The sequence below is a fragment of the Apteryx mantelli genome, chromosome 2 (assembly GCF_036417845.1).
Source record: "Apteryx mantelli isolate bAptMan1 chromosome 2, bAptMan1.hap1, whole genome shotgun sequence".
Taxonomy (NCBI): domain Eukaryota; kingdom Metazoa; phylum Chordata; class Aves; order Apterygiformes; family Apterygidae; genus Apteryx; species Apteryx mantelli.
The window spans coordinates 110,809,254-110,835,597 of NC_089979.1; the positions used below are offsets into that span (position 1 = coordinate 110,809,254).

Consider the following 26,344-nt stretch of genomic DNA (forward strand, 5'->3'; position numbering starts at 1 on the left):
CCTGTTTGTTCCCCTTGTAAAGCTTTTCTGTGCTCATTTCCTAGCTGATACTCAGAATGACAGGCACACTCGCATAAACTTGCCCTTGTCAGACTGCCTTGATTGTAAGAGAAATATAAAACATTGGATATTCATGCTCCCCCGTCCCCCTCAAATAATAGTCCTCCCTATAGAAAGGCAAGCGCACAGGGAGAAAGAGACATTGAAACATACATATTAAACATGCTAAGATGAAATTTCTAACCTGGATACAAATCCGAAGAGTTTCAGATGCTCAGAAGGGCTGGAAGGCATCGGATTCATCAAGTCTCGGATCCGTGCTAAGCCAGCAATTCCAAGTCCAACCACCACAGTCCCAAACATCCTGTTAATCTGACCAAAGGAGAAAAAAAAAAAAAAAAAAGACTTTTTGGGAGGGGGGAACAACTGGAAGGGGGAAGGGGGAGAATGCACTAGTCTTTAACTCCTCTTTTACACAGCCGTTTCAGATGTCAGCAACTAGCTAACAAAGATGTGATGCTACAAGGAACTGAGCCAACTCACATCCTACTGAAATGTCGTTCAAGTGTTTCAGCGTGTCATATGACTGGCGTTGAGACTTGTATTTAACAGTTACTATACCCCAGCTCTAGCACAAAGTTCTTCATTTCTGTGAAAGGAAGGCAGACTTCAAAAGTGAGACATCCTTCTATCTATATCAGAGCTTCCATGCTGGAAAGAAGCTGAAAGGTTCTGCAAACCCAGCAAAGTTTTATATAAACGCTGTTCACGTCCTGAGCCTCTGCAGCACAGTCTCCTCCGGGCTGACACATGGACATTAACAGTGCATAGCAGCACAGCCAGAATACTTTGAGACAGGAAGCAAAGAATATCTATTTTTTTTCCCCTATGTAACTGCTGGCAAACTCTACAGTGCCAGGATGCAACTATCCACCTGATAATTTGGCCAGGATGCTTTCTTGACATTTCCATGCTCAAAGCAAGCTCCACGAGTTCTTTAATGATAAGCTGGCACAGCCTCAAGATTTCTATCTCCCAAAGGCACGTCCCAGTCACAAAATTGCATCATGTGGAGCACTAGCCAGGGGCAGTACACTCACTGCCCTGGCTGCTGGGCCACTGGTAATAACCTCTCCTGCCTGTTCTCTGCTTGGTCATTGATTTGTGGAAGCACTGAGCAACCTGGGTAACCCTTCCAACCTGCATTGTTCCTCCACAAAAATGAAGCCCTAAAAATCAAGGGGGAAAAACCAGCCCTAAAATCAAGTCAGGTCAGCCTCTTTTTTAGTTCATTCCATCCTATTACAACTTCCCTGCATTTCTGTTTCTTCTGTTTTGGTGTTCTCTCTCCTACCTCTGCCAAACCCTTCACCTGAGTGAGCTCTTTTGATTACTTCCAGTACTTGATTGCAACCCTTCAAATCCTTCTGAGATTTAAACAGATAAATGGACAACTCCACTCGGCTCCTCCTTTTGCCTCTTGTCTAATGGGATCACAGTGCAGCAGCACAGCCGTGAGTAACAGTTCTCACAGTGCTAGAGGCTGACAGATGCTAAGAAATTACATCAGCTGGCACAAAGGAAAAAAATAAAAGAAAGCCCTTATCCAATCACGTCATGTCTGTATTTTGCTTCTTTATAAGCTCCTACCTACATGTATAAAGTAAGACGAGTTCAGCAGTGACAGGAATATACATGCCAAAAGTGTACAAGGGTAAAACATTCAGTGACTTGTTTAATATGAAAGAAGAAAGGAGTGATGTTGGAAGAGATCTCCAGTGGGATTGCAGTGACATGTCATTATCAAATATTTGTGGTATAACATAATGACACTGCTCACCAGGGACAAGAGAGGTATGGGGCTCTCAGAGAGAGAGGAGAAAAGAGGACAGCAAGATCACCACCATGTAATCTATTACGAATTGCATTCACAAGCAGAATTCAGGGGTGGATTCTCACTTATACCCATTTTTCTCTACAGCCAACCCAACTCAGAATTACAGAATAACCAAGGTTGGAGGAACCTCTGGAGGTTGTCTGACCCAAACCCCACCCAAAGGGAGGCCAACTACATCGGGTTGCTCAGGACCTTTTCACATTCTGGCTGTGTCCATGGATGGAAATCCAGCAACCTCTCAGGGTCCCTGTTACAGTGTTTGGCCACCTTCATAAAGAAAATTTTTTCCTAGTATCTATTCAGAGTTTCCCATGTTGTCTCTTGCCATTCCACTGTGCATCTCCCACTATGAGTCCAGCTCCTCTACACCCTCCTGTCAGGTAACTGTAGACAGCAAAAATCTCCCTTCAGAAAGCAGAACGAACCCAGCTCCCTCAACTGTTCTTCATGTGCTTCAGCCCCCTCCAGCTGGGGCAAAAAGGCAAGGAGTACCTTTACCTTTGCCCCTTGCCCCATTGAGCAGCAGGTCCACATTTTCCTCAGCCTTCCTTTTGTTGCCAATGTACCCAGAGAAGCCCTTCCCGTTGCCCTTCACATCCTACTTTCAGCTTCATCTGAGCTTTGGCTTTTTCAACTCCATCCCTGCAAACTTGGGAAATATCTCTATATTGCTCCTGGGTAGCCATCCCGGCTTCTGTCTCTGCGTACTTTCTTTTCACGTTTGAGCTCCGAGGAGGTTGTCCCTGAAGATCAACCTCCAGGGCAGTCTCTCATGGGATCTTACCAAGCAGATCCATCAACAAGCCAGAAGCTGCTCTCCTGAAGTCTGTGGTTGTAATTCTTTAAAATTTAGATTCATAAAGGGCTCCAGTGTGAATCAGGACCAGGTCAGTTGAAATTCAGAAGCAGCCCAGCTGGAGAACAGTTGATCAGGGCTTATCTTAACTTCAGAAATGTTCCAGGTTACTGGAGTCTTAAGCTGTTAATATTTGCTTACTGCCTTTAGTGGGATTGGCATTGGGAGTCACACAGCAGAAAATTCCCCTGAAGCTTCCACAGTTGTTGTTTCCAAGAACTGCTTTTTCTGGCTAGCTGCTGACCTCCACTTCATCTAAGCAGAGAAGGAGCGGGGAGCTGACCATCTTCTTCCACTGCCATAAACAAGGAACATTTCTCAAGAAATGCTTAGGATGCCAAACATCAAAATTTTCACTTCTCTTTTGAAAAGATTCCCTAATTTCATCTGAAGAACAACCTCTGACCTCCCAAAGCAGTCATATATAGGAGAAGCAAGATCCTTTCAACCTAGGAATAAAAACTGTTACTTGTTGTCATAGCAACTAGCCATTCCGTTCAGGTCTTCGAGCTCTTCAAGGTTTCACAGGTTAATACAGAATTCACCCAGAAAGAGACAGATACTAAATGTACATTACAGAACCTTTGCTTATGCGTGTAGCTAAGAGAAAAATCACTGTGTCTCCATCACCAGTGCTGTTTTTTATTTCCTTTATTTTGTAAGGCAAACTGTCATGCATGAGAGAGTAGAAATCAGTCCTGATGACTATATGAATATTTACTCATTTCCTCCTTATTTCAAAACTTAACAGCAGGACAACAGTTACCGTTATCTTTCAAGCACAAAAATGATGAAGGAGGAAGTCCGAACTGCAAACTGCCTTGCCTGCCTTCCATCTCTTTTTCTTAAAATCCATGACCTCAGCTAAAGCTTTGACAAAAAGATTTCAGTGGCATTTTCAAGGCTGCTGAACCATGACGCCTGTCGTATTAAAAAAACATACAGTAAGGGATATAGCAGTATACCAAAGAGCATCCAAAAGCATTTTTCTCCATCCTTTTCCTCTCCTAACTGGCCAAATGAAAGAAAAGGGGCTGGTGAAAGATTACAAAGGAACCTCCTCCACCCTCAGGGCGTGTGATCAAAGTGTGCCCCCCGCCGCCCAGCAGCAACCTCTCTGGTCTAGGCACAGAAGCCCTCACTGAACTGGAGGGACAGTGGCTGCATGCTGGAGCGCAAGCTCTTCCCAACTGACAGAGATGAGCCCTGCACGACACTGAAAAGTGGTTAGGGAAAGGAATCTAACTGAAGAGGCTCACTTATCCTCCGCACATCTATCATTGCCTCTTTGCCCTTCTGCTCTCTGTTGAGCTCTATGTGCTTATGCTGCTTTCTGATTCCTCCCTTGGCTAGATGTTTACTCTGTAGCAAAAAGTGCTCCATACCTAAGCATTCTGGGGAAATTTTGCAGTAAAACAGGAATATTCAGCAGAAAAACAGGCAAGGGAGTATGCCCAATGGGATCGGTCACACAGTAAAATGCATTCCTCCCCAGTGCAATCACAGCAGGACTTCAGCCCTTAATCTCAAAAATGCTAACGCTCGCAGAGGCAAGCTTTAGGTAAGCAAGCTTTCCCTCCATTTCGTGCAATGTTCCTAAGACTGTGCAAAGCCAGTGCAGAGGCAAGATAAAGGATGGAACTTAAGAATAAACACCCTATTTATGATAGGGCATATCATAAATGCGCTACTTCACAGCATATCTAGACATTACAGGATGAGGGCAGGTATCTTCTCTTATGACATACAGCATATTTTAATAAGCTTTATGCATCCTCCCTGCAGTTTTCAAAGACTATTTTCTAGTTCCCACAGGTATGAATGAGTGACTCATATCAGAAATCAAAATATTTTGCAATTAATGTAATCTGCTGTAGCATAACACTGAGGTGGGAGGCTTTCCTGAAGTGTTCCCAGTGTGGTCTTTTTAAATGTGCTACTTCAAATGATTAGCACTTTACTGCCACACATATCTGACGACTAGCAGAAACTTTAAATATGAGCACTTAATCTGAAAATGCTATTGTCAAGGTTATCTCACTTTTGCATATTCAACAGTTGAACTACTTAACTCCCAAAGTAATTCTTTGGGAATTTTCACTCTCTCCAGTGCCCCCTTTCACCAGTCAGATCTTTGCTTATATTAAATTTATAACTCTCTCAAGCCAGAGTGCTTGAAATGTTGTCATTTCCCTCCTGCTACTTAAAAACACACAACACAGTCACCACCGACCTGGCAGCCACCTGCTGCTACTCCTAAGAGTAAAGAAACCCTAAAGGCAATCCAGACTGGACTGAGGAAGTTTCCCAGAGCTTCATTTACAGCAGACTCATGGATAAGATAGTACAGAGATTGTTTTCTCTGTTACCACAGCAAAGCACCGAGACAGGGTTGCAGCATCATCCTCAGGGGAGGTTTTTAAGGCACACTGGACAGACAGCTGCAGTCTCTGTAAAATCGACAGGGTAAAACCTTGATGTCCCTTCCAGCCCTACACCTCTGATTCCAAACACCTGGAGCCCTGGCAGTGTCGGTACTCGCGGTACTGGCCCACCTTGCAGGCTGCATCACCACCTCTTACTCTCACTATTGTCTGCTCCGGGCAAGACGCATCTGCCTGGAGCAGAGAAAGCAGAATCTGAGCAGCATGGCTTTTGTTAGTGTTGTTTTAAAAAGGGCAGAACTGCACAAATGTCCCAGTTCAGCAGACTATTCAAAGGCATAAATAACCTTTGTTCTGCAGAGAACTACTTATGCACTTTAACCTCTAGATGTGCTCAAGTACTTTTGCTAAGTAGACACAGCAAAGGCCTTATCAATCCTAACTAAAGGCAAAAGTTAAGAAAAGAAAAAACAGAATGGAGACGAAAAAAAGTAGTTGTCTGAACACTAACATGCTAGAGTGGGAGTTTGTGTTTTACTCTGCCTTTGCTGCAACCTAGAGATAAAGACAAGCCCTTCTGGAAGAAAGAGGCAGTCAGAGGTAACAGCCAATGTTCTGACCCTTTGTTGCATCTCTTCAAAACATTAATTGTGTGGAAAATGAGAGCCACAGAAAAATTCGCTCAAAAAGCTGCCAAGTCCTTTTACAATCTCTGTGTTTCAGAGGAAGACAACAGCATCTTGGGGGTTTAGAGTAACCATGTACATTTTCCCTGAGAGCACTTTGTTGTGGTCTTATCAGTCTTAACAGTCCTCTGCCTCTCTCCATTTCTAACCAGCTATCACAACCCAGGCCACAGTTTCCCGGCAGGCACACAGGGTCTGGTCATAACTTCCAGGCATAGAAAGCATAGGCTTCTGGTTAAAACTTCTAAGCACTAGAGTTATAACTTCTAGGCAACAGTTTTCACACAGGTTTGCCATCAGAAAACAGTCCCTCATCCTGATTGGCACCACTGTACCACTGTACCTTGGATACAGCCAGAGCAAGTTTTTTTCCCTGGCTATTTGAACACACCTGCATAGTTTGATATTTATACAAAATGCCTTTTTGTCCAGGATTTCTGATTAAATTCTGGTTTTCCAGCTGGCTGCCAAAGCTGAAGTTGATATAGTTATATAAAGATATGGCCAGATGCTATGTTACAGGTGCCAAACAGATGCTTTTCAGAAATACTGTGATGTTTAATAATAAATGACTGCACTTGTAACAGAAATACTGTCTCCAGTATTAATACCTGAGCCTGAGCAGAAAGGAAAACTTTTATTAAAACATACTTTTGAAACCTAACTCTGCTGACTACAGTACACACCGTCCACAGCCCTCCTGACTCACACCACAGGGACAGGCGGCTCTCCACAGCCTGCAACTCCATACTGGCACCAAAACATTTGCAGAACTAATATAAAAGTGTGAGAAGTACTGAAAGAATCTGAAGACCTGTTTTTAATTTAGCCCATATCCCATCCTGTGGAGGACTGAATCAAAAGATTCAGTACTGCTGTGAGAGGGTGGTCTGCTATCAGTTACAGCACTGTTATGTGAATGGCTGGGTGGAAGCAACACATGAGTACAAATTATTGTTTTTGTCCCGTTTCCCTTCTCTGTCCACAGTCTCCCTTTGTGGTTCAGATCTGGTTGCAAGACAAAAGAGGAAAAAAGACAAATAACACTTCTGAGGAGGAGCCTCAGATATGAACAGAGAAGTTGGGTCCTCCTCAATATGACTAGTTTTGTTTGTAATTCTGCTCTAGGACAAACTGTATTGCTTCAGTCTTGGGGAAAAAATGGTGATTCGTGTGGCCAGTTCAAATGACGGGTCTTGCCTATTGTAAGTGCTTTGCATGAGATAACTGATTTCTGTAGGTGACAGTTGAGAGTCAAATTCCATTTGGGTATACCTACACTGCTAATGCCGACATTACCCAGATAAGAACTGGCCCCTCTATTGGGCACCTGAAAAAATTAGGAAGATATGAAGGACTCTAGTTTTTATTTTATAAAAAAACCCTTTTTATTAAAAAAAAGTTACTTGTAACATTAAGGTTCCAGGGAATACTCTGGAGTGAAAAGCCTTGTGAACTTTTGGTGGGTAAATAAACTACTCCACATAACTGTAGCTTCATCATGGCTATTCTTTAACCAGTGTTTATATGTGGCTGATTAGAATACAACTACAGAAAGGAGAGTCACAAACAATTCATAAACACTTGTTTTAGGTTTTAATATGCTGTAACAATTTTTGAAAGTGAATTTGTGCATGGTGGTAGAAGAAGAGAAGAAGAATGTTGTAACAGGCAATCGCCAGTTACTTTGGAGTTAAGTCCAGTGTAGATGAGCATTCAGGAGAGTGAGCTGTGGTATGGAGCTACCAGCAATTCACAGTTCTGAATTCTCCTTGGCATCAAACAATATTATTGCTACAGTACCAATTTGTGCCTCAGCACAGGCTGGAGGATTATAACTTGAGTAAAGCTAAATGTTACTAATGTTAGCTAAATGGTAAACAAAAAAAACCCCTCCCCAAATTAAGTGAAACACCAGTGATCAACAGTGATTGCTCTCCCTTTCCCCTGAGGGTGTGCTGCACCATTTGCTTGCTTAATGTTCATGTAAACCCTGAACCATCAGAGCTGAACCCAGAGTTGATCCCTGCATACTGTGAACCCGTATCCCCTTCCCTCCCTGCAGAAAAATAAAGCCAGAGTAAAGTCTCCGCATGACTAAGTGGTTGAATGCTAACTACTGAGACTCTGTTTACGCATCTGTTTCTTACACAGACGCTGCTGTTCTGTTTAATTTTAAAATTAAGAGCTTCTCATGTTCCATTAAAGAAACAGCAGGACTACTCAACCCTACCTGCATTTTTGGGGAAACATTACTCAGCCCAATCACAAGAGGTAAAGCTGACAGGGCAGTGGGCTGGGAAATGCTAAGGAATCTCAGTACATTCCCTTCCCTCCCCATGCTGCTCATTTTGTTTTCTCTCTGTCGCCCATGGAGATGGCAGGCTCCTTCAGGCACGGCCTCACCTCGCTTGATACATTCTTGAGTGCTGGACAGGTAAACGCTGACCCCAGGAGCAGCTTCCAAACCACTGCTATAATACAAATGAAAGCGATGATGGACAATCACAGAAAAATGTTCTGAAACGTATTCTCAGTTCTACGTGTGCCCCTGAATTTGCCCACCAGTTACTGTGGTTCTGTAAGCAATTTCTTCATCAGAGGGCATAACAAATCTAGAACTGGGCTGGGCAGACCCAGCAAAACTGTATTTCCAGACTGTCGTCTTCTTTTCTCCCAAAAGTTTGCTGGGCGACCTAAAGCAAGCAAATCACATCACCTTTCCCTGTCAATCCTGCCCAATTCCAAAGCAGAGGAAATTTCTCTCTTCAGCAAAGTACCTTCAGACCTACTGATGAAAAGCATAACATAAAAGGTAGGTATTATTACAACTTCTCTTTGACTGTAGAAAATCCCCCCAAAATCAGATATATAAAGTGGTTATAACCAATTTTGTATTTAAATATCTCAATAAAACAATGCAATACAATGCACAACAAGAAAATGTCTGTTTTCTTTCCTTTCTGTTGCTTTCTACTAAATTCATCTGAAATCCCAGCCCTGCAAAGAATTATATGCATGCTTAGCTTTAATCATGAATAATCCCATTGATTTTAACAAGAATACTCATACCTGTACACTAAGAAATAGGAGCCTTTGCTGTTAAGTGTAATATTAGTAGGCACAAGAACAAAACACATATCCAGCCACAGGCATGTCCTTTTAATACCTTTATGGACTCAGCCCAAGAGATGATATCTATCTTCCGGTCCACTGAAGGTCACCGAATCCCAGCTCCATGACAGGATGACCTATTTTGAGATTCCCTCACAAATAAATCCCCCTCCACCTCCTGCTACAAGCTGCAGACACTATAAAGCTAGTGCTTAGCATGGCTGGTGAAACTCTCAGCCTCCACCATGAACATGATGGCAGTTCACACCACCAGGCGCCTGGCCCATACTCTCTGCAGAGCAAACAATATATACATACAGAAATTGTAGCTAGTCAGACAAGTGCCTTTTTTACTTGACTTTCTCTCCCCATCCCATCCAAAATGTTTTCACCCTTCTAAAATAAATGGATTGTGATGGAAAGCATTTGTTTTATAACTAGATTAAGATCACTTGAGGAGTAGATGCTTCACATAGCATTGTAATCTTAAAAGTGATGCATGCAATGGCTAACACCTGAGTCATTTTATCAGTCTAACACTCTTCAAAAGGACCTGGAAAAAGCAATTGATGCTTTCCATCCCCATCAAGTTTTGGAAAGCTACCACCTGCAGCAATTGCTTGAGAGTAGGAGAGAAAAAAATTTCCAGAAAGAAGAGTAACCGAGGTGACTAAAATCCCTCCTACCTTTAATGCCCACTTGGTGTTTTTATGTTATTGGCCATCATAATGTTCAAAAAGCGTACAAGCCAGCCACTAGCCTTTTCTCTCAGGAACTGTCAGTCTGCAATTCAATGCGATTTAGCAGTCAGCTAGTTCTGAAATACCTCTTATCTACTAAGATTGTCCCAAGAAATGGAAAACACCTTCATCGAAATATCAGCCACTAGAGGGAGCTTTTGGTATGCCATTTACATTATAGTGATAAAAAAATAAAGTGAATAAAAGCATGTGCATACAAAGGTTACAGAAATACTTTTAAAGTATTTTTCCCATGGTACTTCAATTGCACCTTATGTCTCACGCAAATTTTTTGGAAGAATGATGCTTTGTGCGTAACAGGACGCATTTCAAAAACAAATTCCACATCTCCCCTTGCAAGGTCTCCCCCAATAAACCCCAAGATTTCTACAAGCAGAGAGGCAGTTTTATATGCCAACCAGCTGGCTAGATTACCCAGCAGTTTTGATCTGCATGTACAGTCAGACAGCTCTGAGCATGCCTAAACCTGAACCTTCAAATTTGAATGTGCCAACCCAGAGCTTGAAACTGTTATGAAAAACAAACTAGCAAAAGAATGACCTACAAAATGGCTCCAATTTACAACTCTCTGCCTCTTTACAGATCCACCATCATCAGATTTATCGCTACAGAAACTCTCCAAAAGAAATCTAATCAACGGCCATCAAGTTGTGTCCCACAGCAAGCAAACAGAAGCTCCTATTTCATACAAGCCACTCTATCAAGTACTAATATTAAAAACATATCTAAAGATGAATACATATTGCAGCTCATAGAACAGGTATGCGGCGTCTTATGCATAACATTAGCACTCTGATTGCTGCCTCCTACAACATGGGCCAGAACAACTAAAACATTATGCTTTTAATGTTATGCCATCTGTTCATGCTACTGTTTTTTTCTTTTCCAAACAACAGGTCTCTTTTTGTACCCTAAATAGAACAGTGTGTAGAGTCTCCTCAAGGCACTTGCATTTTTTGTTTAAACCAAAACCACAAAAGGTATGGACACATGTAATAAATATAAAACTCATTAAAAAGTGATTTCAGGACTCAATGTTTGGGCCCATGAGATAATGATAGCTGGAGAAGGATAGGGGATGGATTTTGCCAGATTACCAGGGATAGTGTAGGTTCTAGTCACTTCATTAAACCTTCTTGCACTGGGACTGGTATTAGCCTTTGAAGCTGCTAGCAGCATCTACAAAGTTCATGATCCCCTCAAAAACCTCTGTAAAAAACCTACAATCATTGAATATGCTTAAACAACATTACTCTTCACCATCTGGTCTGTCTTCAAAGATGTGGAGCGGGAAGGTTTCAGTGAAGCTGACTACCTGCACACAGGCATATTTTAGACACACAACCTATTCAAAGCCAACGTGGGCACATAATCAGGACTAAAGAACCCAATGCCACTCTTTTCATCTCCTCTGTCAAGTGAGCCCACTCAGTGTGGACCACTATTTTAATATAACAAGTGTGGCAGAACTGCCTTTGACAAGATAGGCACAACTGCCTAACTTTGCAATAACTAAAACAGCTACTGCAGAGATTCAGGAGCAGACAATATTCAGATCACTGCAAGCAAAAAATATACCATGTAAAAGAGGTAGGAAAAAAAAAAAAACAGACTGTGAAAGTAAGGGATTTCCAAAAGTCAATACTTGCCTCTGAAGCATAACACAAATAGTCTTATCCAGATTTTATCAGAAGATATCTATTTCATTTTTTCAGCAATATTTTCGTGAAGTGATTTATCAGTTATCCTTATAAGAAAAGAACTCCATTCTCTTCTAAAAGTTCATTTTCTTAACTGCACCATTCCTGTAAGTGGCCAAAGAGGACACTAAGTTCTGACAAAAAGAGAACGGCTGTACTGGAACACTACCATCCTGTGCTACCAATGGGAACAGAAAAGACATTTTAACATGTAAAGACTATCATGCTCATTAGTTTAGTCAGCCTTGCTGCTTTTTTAAATTTAAGTCTAAAACCCTTTTCTCATCGGCTTATGCTAGCCTAACTCAACAAAGCATTTTGAGGTTCTGGGTAGGAAACTCACAGAATAATTTCTATTATTTAAGTCATTCACATTTCATGCATGAGACCAGCTGTGATTGGGGCCTCTCCATAAAACGGGTTTCAGACAAATCATTCTTCTTATTTATTCAAGCAGTAGAAATGGAAAACGCAAGGCATTCTACTTTTGTACCATAAACACAAACACTACACGTGGGTATTTGTAAGTCACTGCTGTTTTATAGATTTCTGCTTTCGGTACCAGACAATGAATCTCTGTTCTGCCCTCCCATGATCAGACTGCTGTACATAATGAGGGTAGTGGAGCCTCAGCAGTTCAGAATATGTAACCAACAACTGTTTGCAATGACCTGTGAGCACAGCCTGTTCAGACCCATTTGCTTTGGTTAGGATTAGATGGAGCTGGGGAAAGGGCATGACAGTGTGGCCGAATATCGGCTTGTGAGCCAGATGTATAGCTCACAAGCCATTTGAGTACACTTGCTTTAAGGCCAGACAGCTTTTCCTCCTGACCATATGGATTTTAGTTCCACAGTCTGGAATAGAAGTTAATTCCAGACAGACATATAGATAAAAATAAGGTCATGCAGGAGCTGGAAATTAAAAATAATTATGAGCACAGTGCAAAGAATGCACTCTGAACATCTTTTTATTCTTCTTACTCATTATGAGCCTCTTAATGAAAAAGGTCATCTCTGTCAGCATGGTGGTATGAAATCTCAAACATGAAAACTGAAGAGCTGAAGCTTCATCCAGTAAAGGTTGAAACAACAGAAAGTTAATGGCTATGTCTTCAGGATTATCAGCACCCTCATGCTTCCCTAGGAGCTGATAACTCAGCAATACCTAGCAGAACTACACCTCCCACTTTATAAAAACAGGACTATTTTGTTTCCAATACGATGGGCCATCTGAGGCTGGGAAGGTCCCAGCCAACTGATGGGGACAGTAGTAAGCTGCAGTGGACCAGCAGTAGTTGTGAAAAGAGCTCCCTCAACTTGAATACATGAAGAGAAGACAACTGCTGACCCTCCATTCGAAAAAAAAGAAAAAAAAAGTTTATCGTGCACTTCCCTGGTGCAAAATGAGCCCTCCTTTGTAGCCAGTAGGGAGCAAGATTTTGTTCTCCATCTCTGCCCTCATGAGAAAGCAGTGTCCTTTCTGGTGTAGCCTAACAGAAGAGCTGGCTTCAAAGCAGCGAGAATTACATTGCCACCTTCCCTGCTCAGAGGACAAGTGGAGTAGGAGGGATGTGAGAATCTTTCCTCTCTCTCTGAAACAACAGAGGACCAGCTGCAGTCTGGTATTTTTATGGTTCTTTTGCTGTGCTTTCATTTTGTCCATATTGCAAATATTAGTAGATCAAGCTGGTTGCCACCAGGACCTGTCCAGGAAGGACCAAGTTGGAAACACCTGTCAGAATACTGTTATTTTTAAACAGTAATCAGAGTCTACAACTGACCTGTTTATTTCGAAAAGATTTATTCAGTAGCCCTCAGTCTTAAGGGTCCATTACAAGTGCCAGGCATATAAGAATGGACGGTATGTCTTATCTTTATAAATACTGGGCTAAATGCAAGGATAGCTATATTGTGCAAGAAAACAAAAGTAAGATAGATTTCCAAATCAAAGTTTTGCTTAGCTGTTGCCATGTAAGAAGGTTACAAATTCCAAATGAGTATCATGTTTCTCAAAGCAAACACGTTCAATAGCCACCGACACTGGTTATCCTGAGTTCCAGATGATGAACGTAAGGCACTTCAGGCCTCATTCTAGCAGGTACTGCAGTCCAGAATAGTCAAACTGCAAATTCAAGTAATCAATACTCAATACTTATGAAAAATCAGGTCTACTCTGTGTTAAATTGGAAGACAAAGTCTACGGTCACTTCCCATGCCAGGATTGTACCACTCTGGTTTATAACCTCATCACTTAACAGGCAGTGAAATGCCACCAGTACAGAATTTATCTTTATCCTTTTCTGCAAGTTCCTCGTAGATTTTTGCCACAGGAGAATCATAGTTTTAGAAGACAGAGGTCAGGAGTTAATTTGCCTTCTCCATCCAAATTTTATGAACCTGTGATTTAATAAGGACAAAATCTCAGTCCTATATATTTTTATCTGTCATTAGGACTAAGCACAGACAGACATTTATACAGACGTGTTGCTCACACTTCCAGCAGAACATATGGTGGATATGCCTGAGAAAAATTAACAAATTACTCCAAAGACAAGTATGAGCAAGCCACTGCAGCCTCTAAATTCATCACCAACTAACAGGCTAACCAATCTTCTGTCGCTAATCTGCTTCGCAGTCTGCAAAAAACAGTAAATACTGACTAAGGGCTGCTTGCTCTAGCAGCGGAAAGGTCTGCAGATCTTTATAGTTTTTAGCGTAGCTAAAAACATCCAGGCATTTCAACCTGAATGACTATGGTCTAAACTTTTCCCTTCATACCCTGTACTACTTCTTTCTCTTTTTTAGGGATTATGTGATTATTTACTAATTCGATATTCTTTCTTACAGCTTTCACTTGCTCTCATTCACAGAACAAAGGTAGTGACAAGACAATAAAGATCTCACATTTTCTGCCTACACATTTTATTACTTGAGCCATGAGAACAGCTTTCTTTATTAGCAAATGCAGTGCAGCCTTTAATTTAGTGTTTAGCATAGTCACGCTAATATAACAGGAAAACTAGTTGCCCAACCCAGGGTCTTTCTAACTGGCTTATAATACTATACTGAGGGGAAAAAAAAAAGAAAAAAAAAAGAAACAAACTTCTGTTATGCTAACAGTTGAACACAAGCTGTTAAAGAAAGTTCAATTCTATTTTTACATGGTAGATTCCATCCATCTGGAATAACAGGATTAGTAATTCCATTTCATTCTCTTTCCCAGTCAGAGGTGTTTTCTACAATTCTTTCTAATTAGCACAGCAGATCTCTGTCTGGGTTGCAAATGTTTGTAGGAAACGTTTAAATTCAGTCAAACAAAGAGTCAAACCTCTTCTTGCTTAGTTGAGAAGAAAAAGGCCAACCATATTTATATATTTATCACTGTTGCAGTTATTTTATAAAGTTTGAAGACGTAAGCCCAACAGTTCGGCCCTGTGTGCATGAGAACACTTTTCACGGTGTAAGGCCAGCTCCATAGGAGGGAGATAGGCCCTCAGTAACTTTTGTTCTCCTAAATTACAACTGGGCATGTATACACTCAATATTTTTACCACAGGATTAAGCTGCTAAGTACCTTGGCTTTCAAGTCTGCTTTTCTTCCCTAAACCCCATTCTCTTCCCTCTCAACAAAGTAACTGTTTTAACTCCTTACATTATGCTTGTACTGTACTTTATTGAGGAACTTCTCTTATTACACTGAGCACTAACTGAAAGCTTCAGAAAGATACAGTTCCTGAAAACTCTAAGTGAAAGAGTCGTTCCTGGTCCCATATATGTCAATGCTGCTGTATCACTGTGCTGAAGGAACCCTTGCCTGAGGAGTTACTGTCCCACTGCAGACACATATCCTAGCCCTTTCTGTTATTTTCTCCACTTGTTTCCAACAATGGTTTGTTTTTATGTCCTATTATCTGACTGCTGCTTACCTGGCCAAGGAGAGCAGCACAAATAGTACTTTAACGGACTACATTGGGGCTGATGGAAAACATTTAGTTATTGAAGCTTCTACAGCAAATCTGCGCAGAGGTGCACAAGGCAGAATATCCTCTCTATGAGCCAGATGCAACTGTGGTGATTTAGAGGTATTATTAAAATGCACAAATGTCAATGTGCTTTTTTCACTCCTGCATTTTACTGAAATTCTGATACCCAAGTGCAAGAGAGGAAGCAATTCCAGTTTTAATTCAGAAACTGGTCAGTTCATTTATCCATTCATCTTTACTTGTTTCAACAAGGTTCATGTTCAGTTGCGAAAAGGAGCAAAGATCAAGTTGGCCTTTTGCTCATCCTGTTCTCACATGTTGAGCTTACTTTCTGAAGTTAGTGGATACTGCAGACATTCTTCACTAAAACTAAGTTTGAAAACTAAGAAGAAAGATTCTCTATTTTAGCCAAAAAATAAGTATTGCCCTTCCTTTAAGGATAACACATGCCACACTTCATTGACCTAAACTCCATTTGTTCCCAAACATCAACTCAACTGACTTTCTAAAGAAACTATGAGGTTAGTATTAGAAAAAAGTCTGTTGACCATGTGCATGTGAAAATTAACAGGACAAGGTCCAGAAAACATCAGCTCTCAAGCAGAAGGAAAGTTCTCTGATCTAATAGTAAGAATGATATTAATCATTAATATTTTAGTATCCGTTATTGAATGTCTAAGTAACAGGTACTGCCTGTGACAATAGTTTTAGTAAGGCTTTATTTAAGGCTTTCTGATATTTGCTGTTCATTTATAACTTCAGTGAACAAGTGTTCAATAAGTATTTGTTTAGTTAACAAATCTGAATTGCAGTCTTTTTGTTATTTGAAAGAGAAGTTTTACAATGAAAATGATACAACTTCCAAGACTAGTGAGATGAAAAAAATACATCATTAGGCAAGCTGGTGAACTAAAAAGAATATTTGTTTAGAAAACACTACTAGTTCTTCGTACAAAATCTATGAAGAATATTTTATTCCAAACTAGAAACTTCATTAGCTAGGCTGGTCACTCACTCCTCTGAATATAAGTTTAAACATTTATCTATTACTCTGTAGTTTGTGAAAATTAAAACTTTACAATGGATTCATATTATCAAAACAGATTGCTGTATTTTCTCATTTATTGGCACAGACCATGGAAAGATGCTTAAACACTACGTTATCAATTTTTGGCAGTGTCATTCTTTGCTAGCATCTGTGATCAGAGGACCAACAGCTGAATTACTATCTCCATTAGAGAAAAATTAATTTGGCAAACCAATGCAAGGAGTCTGCTGATGCACTACATTATCATCTTCTAGTGCCCCCCAGTACCTGATAAAAGTTATTTTGCCTAAAACCAGTTCAATAAGCTGCTGCCCTAATTAACACTAACTAGTTTGGTTTTTTGAACAACCTCCAACACAGAAGTACAGCATGATGCCAGGAAAGCTATATAAAGACTGAGCCTATCTTTCACTGTGTGTAGACTGGAAACAACCATTGAGTCATGATATGTGTTTTCTAAGACAGTTAGAAATAAGTGGTAGCTGTGACTACAGCATAAAGTAATATTAACAAAGTATCAATGTATTTTACACATGGATTCTACACCATATCTGAGAACAGAAGAGTTACCTATCTCCCAGCAAGGGCCATCTGGAATATTTCAGTATCTCACAAGCCCCACTACATTCCTTTGCAACAGGACAATACTATCATCTACGCTTTGCACATGGGTAAACTGAGGTACAGCAAGGTTAGTGGTCTATTTTTTCAGAAGGGGTTTCAAAGATCCACAGTAACCACAGATTTTAACAGGATTTGCAGGAAGCTCTGCAGGTCCCAGAAGACACTTTGTATAAAAGGTTTTGAATGAACTCTCACTATCTCACCACGCAGTGCTCTGGGCACCCCTGATACTACTTGGTTACTTTCATATTATTTACGAGGTGACATTCCACTTCAACACAGAGCACCCTGGACATGTTTCCAAACAAAGGGGTGTTCTGTTTTTCTTTTTTTCTCCCTGCTTTTTTTTTTTTTTTACCCCCCCCCCCTTGAGTTCTGGCTTGTTCCCTGTACTCTGGTGAGTGTCTCTGTCCTTGGAGTAACTAGGACAACACAAATACCAAGACTTGCTAGACTCCCCCATCCCTTCACAACAGCAGAGAGCAAGGGGAACGCTGGTGACAAGCAATCTTGGGAAGGGAGGAGGCAGTCAGAAGACTAAAGTGGTGCTTCCAAATCCTAATTACTGCTAGCGGGGATTAAGTAATAGTCACTAACCTCTTCAGTTCACAGGAGAAACGTGATCCTGTTTAATTCTCATCCACTCCCTGCAGCTCCTTCTTATACAACACTCAGCAGCTGCAGCGTATCAATGTGCTGCTCTCTCTGCTGCTACTGCTGCTATCAGTGCAGCAACACCCCCTCGGCCAGGAATCCAATAAGGACACTATAGGGGCGGGCTATAGCCAGGGGCAGCCATAGCAGCAGGAAGGCTGGTGCGGGCACTGAGGCTGGGAAATTTCACCGCACCCGGAAAACATGGAGAAAGCCACACCTGGCTAGTAAGGGGTATCACCTCCCTGGCGACTGGGGCAAGGACCTGATTAACCCTCCGCAGCAGTGCTTGTCCCAGCCAGGCATTACCCAGAGGAGCCCAGCTGTGCACCGGGCTGCGGAGACTGGTACGTCAGCCTCCTATGCACCCATCCGGCTGCATCTGTAGGCTTTGCTGCAGGCTGAGACCTTGCTCAGGGGAGTGGGAGTTTCTGCAGCGCCAGGGCTGGGGTAGCCTCCCCTGCGGGAAAGCAAACACGCCAATCTGCGTCTGGCTTTGCCTTGGCAGGCTACATACAGGAAGCAGCTGTAGGGACAGCTCAGTCAAGATTATGCAAGCTCTTACTCAAGGTTACTTCTCCCCATTTCTACAGAAATTGCTTCCTGGCCCACAACACCATACTGTGCTTAAGTCCTAGCTTTTCCTTAGCGAGCCACTTTTTTAACAGATCTTACTCCCAGCCTCTTTACTAGCTTCTCACATGCAGGTCTTATCTATATGCAGCAGTGCTTTCAGTATGTTCATTCAGGGCTGGGAAGATAAAATCCTGGAAGGGTGTGGCTATCTTCCTTGCGGTATGTAGTTCCTGCAATGAACAGTGTATGCAATGAGGATAGTCTGAATTTCATTCTACACTGTGATGTTGGGCATTTGCAAGCTATTATAGCATCCCAAACTGTATCACATTAGGAGTACAGGTATGAAGGATCAAATTCTGTATTCATTCATCTCAGATGTAACACAGAAATAACTGGAGAAATCAGTAGCAGTATTTTTTTGCACCCGAGTATGTTCAATTCAATGTATTTCTGGCAAATCTTGGGGCTCGCTATGTGTAATTAGTAATGGCATAAATAGTAATCTGTCTTCCTCCTATAAAGCTTAAAAAAATCAATGCAGCTCTAGATTCCTTAGACTCTTTATTCTGAAATTCAGCAGGATGGGATCATAAGGATATGTGATACATCTTTCTTTTCATCTTTTCCCATTTGTTTCTTCTGATTAGTTAATTTCCTTACCAGCAAGTACTCAGGAACTCAGTCTCCTAGGTACATTTGCTCTTCTGGGGCCATATTTTCTGAGCCAGATACAGACTTGTAACTCAGGCAAAACTTCCATGGTCTTACATTGGCTTCATATGAACACAGCTTTTATACTGACACTACTACCCTGATGTTTCAAATATGGTACAAGATGTTTCAAAATTCTCTCCTCCCCCTCTCACTTAATAGCACCATAGCTAAAGTATAGATCTACCAAACAGCAGCTTTAATTACAGTAGTTGCACAACTGCAGTAACGAGGAGCTTCAGAGTATGACTAAGGAATTACATACTAGACTAACAAGTAGGAGGCTTGAAGTGCAGCAAAGAAAGCATGAAGGCCTGTAACATATATGCGTGGTATTACATAAAGGAGGATTTGCAGACAAGGAGATACAGCATTTAAAGATATATAATGGGTTCAACATATGGGACTGCTAATGACTAGCACATGCCTATATGCTTAGCATAAAGGAATGAATCAATTAGCACATGATAAGACACCATAACAAATAGCATAATGTATGAAATAATGCATATGGGATTGATTAGAAGCAGCTGTAGCTCCAAATCTTTGGATTCAGCAATAGTGCTGGCATTTGTACAGCCACATGTTCAACAGGATCCTGGACCTGTTTGATCGCATAATTAACTTAGAAAAAAGGAAAAAAAAACCCACCTACTTTCCAGCCGGATCAGCTCCCAAAACAATGGTGAGAGGGGCAACACGCATCTAAACAGGAGAGCAGAATTGCCTCTTTCCAGCACAAGCACACTATAGATTTAGGTTAGGTTAAACTGATCAGGTAACTATACTTTTTGGTACTACTACTTTCTGTCCAATCCCCAGTATACAGCCTCGAGCTTGCTCTTTGCCCTCACATGGCTAAGTAACGAATCAAACACTTAATTGCATGTAGACCTGGGCAAGATTAAGGGGGTTGAGGAGCTGTTCCTTCAAAGATGTGGAATGAGAAATAGGCATTGGAGCAGACATTCATGGTGAGCAGCCGGCGTGGCAGGAGAAGCTGAGATCCCCAGCATGGTGGCAGTGGTGAGAGAGAAACACAGACCTTGGAAGCAGCAGAACACTGCTCCCAGCGTGGATGTAGTTCTGCTGATATACAGATGCCTTAAAGTCTGTCCCTCTTTCCATATGAAAATATCATAGAGAGTAACTATAAATAATGAGTAGCTTTCAATACCAATAAAACTTCACCAAAATCAAATGGATGCTGTATAGCTTTCAGCATTGATAAATAACAAGAATAAGGCTTGTAGGGGTAGTTAGGCCTACTTAGGCATAGTTGGGAACTGTAGACAAGCTTTTGGCACAAAATCCTTCTTCAGGTCTGAAACATATAAAACAGATTTCCAAGCAAAATACAAGTTGAAAACCATTCTTCAGAGAGACTGGCTAGATGTGTAAGAGTTAGACCACCTCTGAAGGTAAAGGTGACTGGTCCCCACAAAGAAAGGATGTTAGTAGTGAGGGAGGATGATGGAAAGAGGTTAAAAATATATATATATAATTTTGTATACAAAACAGCCTCTTAACAGGGGTTATCTGCATGATCATAGGAAGAGCTCCCATTAGAATTAGCTGCCTCCAGTTCCTTCTAGCTGTGCTGTTATTTCTCCTTGTCTATTTTTTTGTCCTATCTTCACATCTTTTTGTCTGGTTCTACTCGTTGTCTTTTCATGTCTTGTTTCTCCCCACTCTCACCTTCCCCAGTCCCACAAGTGTTACAAGTCCTAGCAAGTAGCAGATGTATTAACTAACTTCAACTATAACCTAGCAATCTCCCACTTTTCAATTTTATTAGTAGCAACAAAGCAATGCAAAGTAATATAATCACTCTGATGATAGGACTTGATTGGCAACCACTGGAAGCGCTTCAAGGGAGAAAACAGTTATATTTGGGAGAACTCAATAAACAGACAGTATTCCACTAAAACACAGTGGCAGAAACAGAAGCTACAATGACAAGCCAAGAGTGTAAATAAGAAGTTGGAAACTACTTGGATAAGAAAACAAAATGGCTTTGCAAAAAGCACTGAGAAATGTTTGATTCAACTCCTCTCACCCAGAAAGCTCATACAATAAATATCAAAGCATGTATAATGCAGCAAGAAACAGCAGCAGAGCACACTGAAATTGGGACAATCATCATTTAATTTCAGATTAATCAAGGCTACTGTGAGCTGATACTCAGTATCTTGTAATCTAGTAATGTTCACATACACTTTACTGAACGCTAAAGCCTAAATGCTGATCTCAGTTACACCCCTAGAAAGCCTACCAAATAAACTCCAACAGTGACACAAGGTTATGTGGTACAATGATGGGGGACAAATCTAGAGTGAAAAGATAAGCAGAAGAGAGCAGTGATTAAACATGCATGTCTGTTTGTGGAATTAGTTCCGCGGATAGGATCTAAGGTTCAAACCCAAGTCTTTCTCAACTGTTGAAAAGATGCTTACAGAAACTGTTTTTATTTTAATGTGTATGGGTGGCTTTAGTATTCCTTGTTTTGGGGCTTGCCCTGGAAAAATAATAAGGTAGCACAAAAAAGAATGACTTCCAGAACAAGGTAGGAAGTTTGTGTTTTGGATTAATGTTTCTGAACAGACACAATTTTGGATACACGGAGGCCTGCACTTTGCCATGAAAGTTGTCTGAAAACTGCAGCTGTCTCTACACAGCCTTGCAAGACTCTGCTGTTAACTCTGTTTGCCAGCAAATATTATATGCCTCTACCCATGGAGAGCACACGGCACCTGAAAAAAACAAACAAACTTGAATATATAGTATTTTCACCAGATATTCACAGGCAGCAAAATCCCCTTTTCTGCAGATCACGCCCTAGAGAAAGCAAGGAGCTCACTCAAGCCGCAGACCCCCCCTCCCCCCGCAATTTCATTGCCAGGGCCAAAACCACAGCTGCGGGCCGCCCTCCCCCGGCCGCGGCGAACGGGCGAGGCACGGACCGAGGAAAACCCCCACCGCAGCCTCCGAAGAGCAGAACCCTAAGGAAAATATCTCCTTGTTTAAACACAAAAGGACCGAGGGCCGGCGGGGCGGCCACCACCTTCCCGGCGGCTGGCCCTCCCCTCAGCGCCGCCCTGCAGCGCCCCCTGCCGCTACCTAGCGGCGTCGCAGGCCGCCGCAACGGCGGCACCCACGGCCCACGCGTGAGCGCTTCCGCCGACCGCCGCGCCGTGAGTGTGGGGGCAGCGGGGGCCGGGGCGCGGTGAGGGCGGTTACGGCCGTTGGGGCAGGGCCCCGCCTCCCCCCCACCCCGGGCGGCGCGGCGCATCCGGGCGGACCCCTACCCCCACCCCCCTACCCCCTTCGCGCGCTCGGCGCTGCACAAAATGGCGGCCGCGGGGCGGGGAGAGGGGGGCAGGGGGCTGAAACGCAGGCGATCCGACACCTGCAAAAGCAGTATTGAATAAAAGGAACCGCGGGCACGTTAAAAAAAAAAAAGCGATAGCAGTGCAGATGTAAGTGAGATAACCTAGGTGCGGAACAGCTGTACAACCAGGTGCCCGTGTTCCTGCTAACCGAGCAGTCTTAACAGAGTAAGAGGATGAAGGAGTGCAGTAATTAAACGCACATCATCTCACAGCACGATTACCAGAACAATTTTAATGGTAATTTTATATTTAAATACGTCTTAACCGTTTTTAGAAGTGGGACACGAGGCAGATTCATCTAGTAGGCTGTAAACAAAACCCGATAAACCAAAAATGCTTGAGTAATTATAAAGCTCTGAGGGCTGGTTTTACCCACTTAAATATAAGTATCATTTCCAGAGGCTGTGCTGCCCAGGGGCTGTGCCGGTGGGTTTGAGCTGGATAAGGCACAGGCTGCAGTCACTTTTGGCCCCAGCACGCAGAAGGGGACAGACCGTACCTAACCCGCAGGAAAGCAAAAACGGGCGTGGAGCCACAATACTGTGTGCTGGAGTAAACTGCTGGCAGAAGCATAGCTAGCAAGCTTTGAAGAAAGAGGGTTAATTTAAAGCAAGTCAGCCATGGTGACTCTTGCCCACCTACTGAGAAACCTAAGGCCAGATTTGCTTTGTCACTCAGGTACAGCTTGAGAAGTGATTGATGCTCCTTAAGCATGTACTTTTGATATTTATTCTGATGCCATGAAGAGAAAAAATTGCTATTTCTTCCCCCCCCGTTTAAAAAACCCAAACCCTCCAGTTTAAGATCACTCTTGTTACTGAACCAAACTAGTTTCCCCCATCCCTTTTTACTGTACATTTTATCATTTTTAAGGCCTTTAATATTTCATATAGACAAATATCCATGGTTGGGTGCACTGCATTCATTTCTTCATAGTGAACTAGACAGGAGACCTGATCTGGCTTCAGACAAACCCAGCAAACTCTTCCTGCCTCCCAGCCTGGCTGCTTTTAACCCAGACCAATTACTTTCTGCTGATTTACATGAACTCTTAAAGCGCCATAAGCGAGTGTGTAGTGAGAGGTATAAGAGTGGGCTGGATTGCCAGTTTTCAATAAAGTACTGAAACATAAGCATGAGTCTCCCCTCAGGTCAGCTTCACAGGTTGGAGTAATAGCAGGCTGTCACAGCAAGATGGCCCTATTTCACTGCTGCAGCAGGGCTTGTATCAAATTAGGGATCCACTGAATTTTTTAAAAGTTGATTTTCCATTGTATCGCAGCTTGCAAACATGACATACCCTGCAGCTATGCAATCCAGCAGGAGGGAGGGAGAAGGGGCAAGAGCATCTCTTTCAGCAGAAACTTACAGCCACACTTAGGCATTAAAGCTGCATTAAACTGCCTCTTAGCCTTTTGGTTTGATTCTGCGCTTTGACTCACAAATTTGAGTGGTAAACTGAGGTTTCATTTCATGCAATAGCCTGTGTTAAAGTTTTTCACAAAGTTTTTCACGTAGAGAACACAAATGTGTGCATGTTGATGGAGAGATGACAAAATACTGCATTTTTGGTAGCCTACTGCATAAAGATCATTTTTTTTCTTGGTTAAGACTTGAAATAAATTGCTGGTCCTCAACTTCTTAACTTTTCTTTGCGCTTTTTATGTTGTGTGTTCACTGCAATTTGGCTGATTTTGGATATTTCAGCATCTTAAAAATTGTTACTTTTCTAGTTTAAGATAACATAATAATTTGTTACATTTATTTCCCCTAAGGAAGAAAGGATTCTCATCAAAAGGGGGGTGAAGAGGTTAGTTAAACTTAAAGTGTCATTTTTTTGTTAGATGAGCTTTAATTTGGACTCCTGTAAATTGAATGAAAAACCATGGAGAATGGAGATAAGGAGCTTTTGTGATCAGAAAAAAAATAAAACCCAAAGCCTTCATTAGTATCTTACAGCTTTTTCTAAATAGTACTTTACTGTTACAGTTCTGGAATTAATGAAGTGTGCATGGATTATTGCTGCACATATTTTACTTCAAAGCTGGTTATTCCCTAGAAGTCAGAGGCTCTGCATGGCTGTTGAAATGTACTTTTCTTGGCCACTTTTCTAATACAAGTTTCTGGGTTTTGCCTCAATGCCAGAGTAGCAAAAAGAGTAAAATACATCCTTACATTGGCAGATCTGACCCTGGCATAAGAGAAAGCAGGAGGAAGAACTGATGCTGGGGGTTTTCATTAGACTTAACATATTACAACTAAGTGTTATTGCCCACCCAAAGGGACAGGCATACGCACGTCTTCTCCAATAACATGGCCATTATGGCACTTGACCTTTAGTTTATACCTGCTACAGACTAGTCAACACAGGTGAATGTGCACAGTGCAGAGCTGCACTCGAGCATGGCTATTTCACAACAGTTTCTCTGATTTGACCCGGAATAATTTACCTAAGAAAGTCTGCAGGACAGGCCTTCGAGCAGCTCTGACGATTATGTGACAGCAAACCTACTTGTGGTTGTTCTGAGAATTATGATTGCTCTCGAGATAGATTTGAAGGCCACGTCAGCGCTAGCGTAGTTCTGTGCAGAGACACCTCACCGCTTGTCTGAGTCTTGACTGTACTGAAGTGCCATAGAAGCAGAAGTCAGCAACAGATGTGCGTGAACACTTGATCTTGAAACGCTTGCATATTCAATGGAAAAGAAAAAACTTAGTTGGATTTTTTTTTTTTTGTCCATAGAACTGTCAGTGACTAGGTTGAGAACTTAGAGTGTGATTTTGCATAGCTGAGGAGGTTGCAGAAAAAGGCTGTATTGTTTCTCGGTTTCTCTAAGTAAGCAGCAGTTACATGACCATAAAGCTAGTGTGGGAGGTAACCTCTTGAAGATGCACTTATTTTTTCTGTTCAGTATATCATAAGGAATAGGAACAATTTGAGAGCATACTTCAGAAAAGCCATCTGATATGCAAGTAAGAACTTGAAACTTTACTAACATGGTTGCTCTGTGTAAACTCAGTGTTGCATCTTAGTCTTTCCCCATTGTGAGCAGCTTGAAAAGCATCACTGGCTACTTACACTGACATTTGCTTTTAGAAGTGCTTCAGGCATGCATTCTGGTATTAGTGTCTTCCGTTATGTGATAAAATACTTTAATGTGGTGGGGTGGGGGTTAGTCTTAAGAACTGCACAGCAGTAGTTTGTTGTATTTAAATACCCCCTCCCGCAGGGCAGGGTAATTTGTTCCTCATGCTATTACATATTTACATTAAATGATTGTACAGCATACCACAAGCAAACACTACATAGTACCTGCTTCTGGAGCTGATCTTACAGAATGGTTTCAGATTATTCTGCATAACCTCAGTATGTAGCAGATTGGGGGCAGTGGGAGGGAGGGAACAAAAATTAGGTTGTTCCTGTTAAGCACTACAAAAAAGACAGTAAGACTAGTCATCCTTTGCCTACAAGTGCATTCTGCCATCATGTTATTAGACCCCTCATAGATCAAACTGGAGACATATGAACTGGAAGTGTTTTCCTTTTTCATATGTGTAGCTGTATCTGCTTTGAAGAATGGCTTCATAAGCTTCTCCCGTTATTAACTAACAAAGAGATAGAGATCTTCCACATCCCTGGGTGCCGTACTCCAGATGCAGATTAACTTCATTAATGCCAGCAGTAATTTCCCAGTCTGACAGGTGTTGGTCTATATTCCAGTACTAATTTAGATGTTCACTTTGATGATGTTAAATGAGTTAGAGCCAAGAGTGTGCTTTTGAAGCAGATCATCTCCATGTACTGCACTTTGGCTTGAGCTTGAAGTTCTTTCAGCTGGACCTCCAGAAGCTGCACTTCAGGAGCATGCCAAATGCCCTCCAACTCCAAGTGGGTGCTACAGTCTGTAAGACTAGGCAAGAGCTAGTCTAAACTAACCACACCCTCCCAAAAC

At 41.9% G+C, this 26,344-nt stretch overlaps 2 protein-coding genes across 10 annotated transcripts in view; one reads left to right on the plus strand and one right to left on the minus strand.

Moving 5' to 3' along the window:
• BLVRA (biliverdin reductase A) overlaps positions 1-17,754 on the minus strand; it is a 39,156-nt gene extending 21,402 nt beyond the window's left edge. For all 4 annotated transcript variants that reach the window (XR_010883434.1, XR_010883433.1, XR_010883432.1 and 1 more), the window contains exons 1-2: positions 17,653-17,754; positions 245-372 (exon numbers count right to left, since the gene is read on the minus strand). Coding sequence is in view for 1 of the 4 variants with exons in the window: in XM_013955727.2 (XP_013811181.1) it covers positions 245-363 (119 nt within the window). In the remaining 3 variants the exon portion in view is untranslated. The remainder of the gene's footprint in view (positions 1-244; positions 373-17,652) is intronic.
• Positions 17,755-17,949: 195 nt separating this feature from the next.
• Positions 17,950-26,344, plus strand: part of COA1 (cytochrome c oxidase assembly factor 1) — a 56,504-nt gene continuing 48,109 nt past the window's right edge. For 3 of the 6 annotated variants that reach the window (XM_067291216.1, XM_067291217.1, XM_067291213.1), the window contains exon 1: positions 21,992-22,193. The gene's annotated coding sequence lies outside the window, so the exon portion shown is untranslated. Of the gene's footprint in view, positions 18,057-21,991; positions 22,194-22,609; positions 22,629-26,344 lie in introns of those variants that run through there. The other 3 variants (XM_067291215.1, XM_067291214.1, XM_013955729.2) reach the window with 3 other exon arrangements.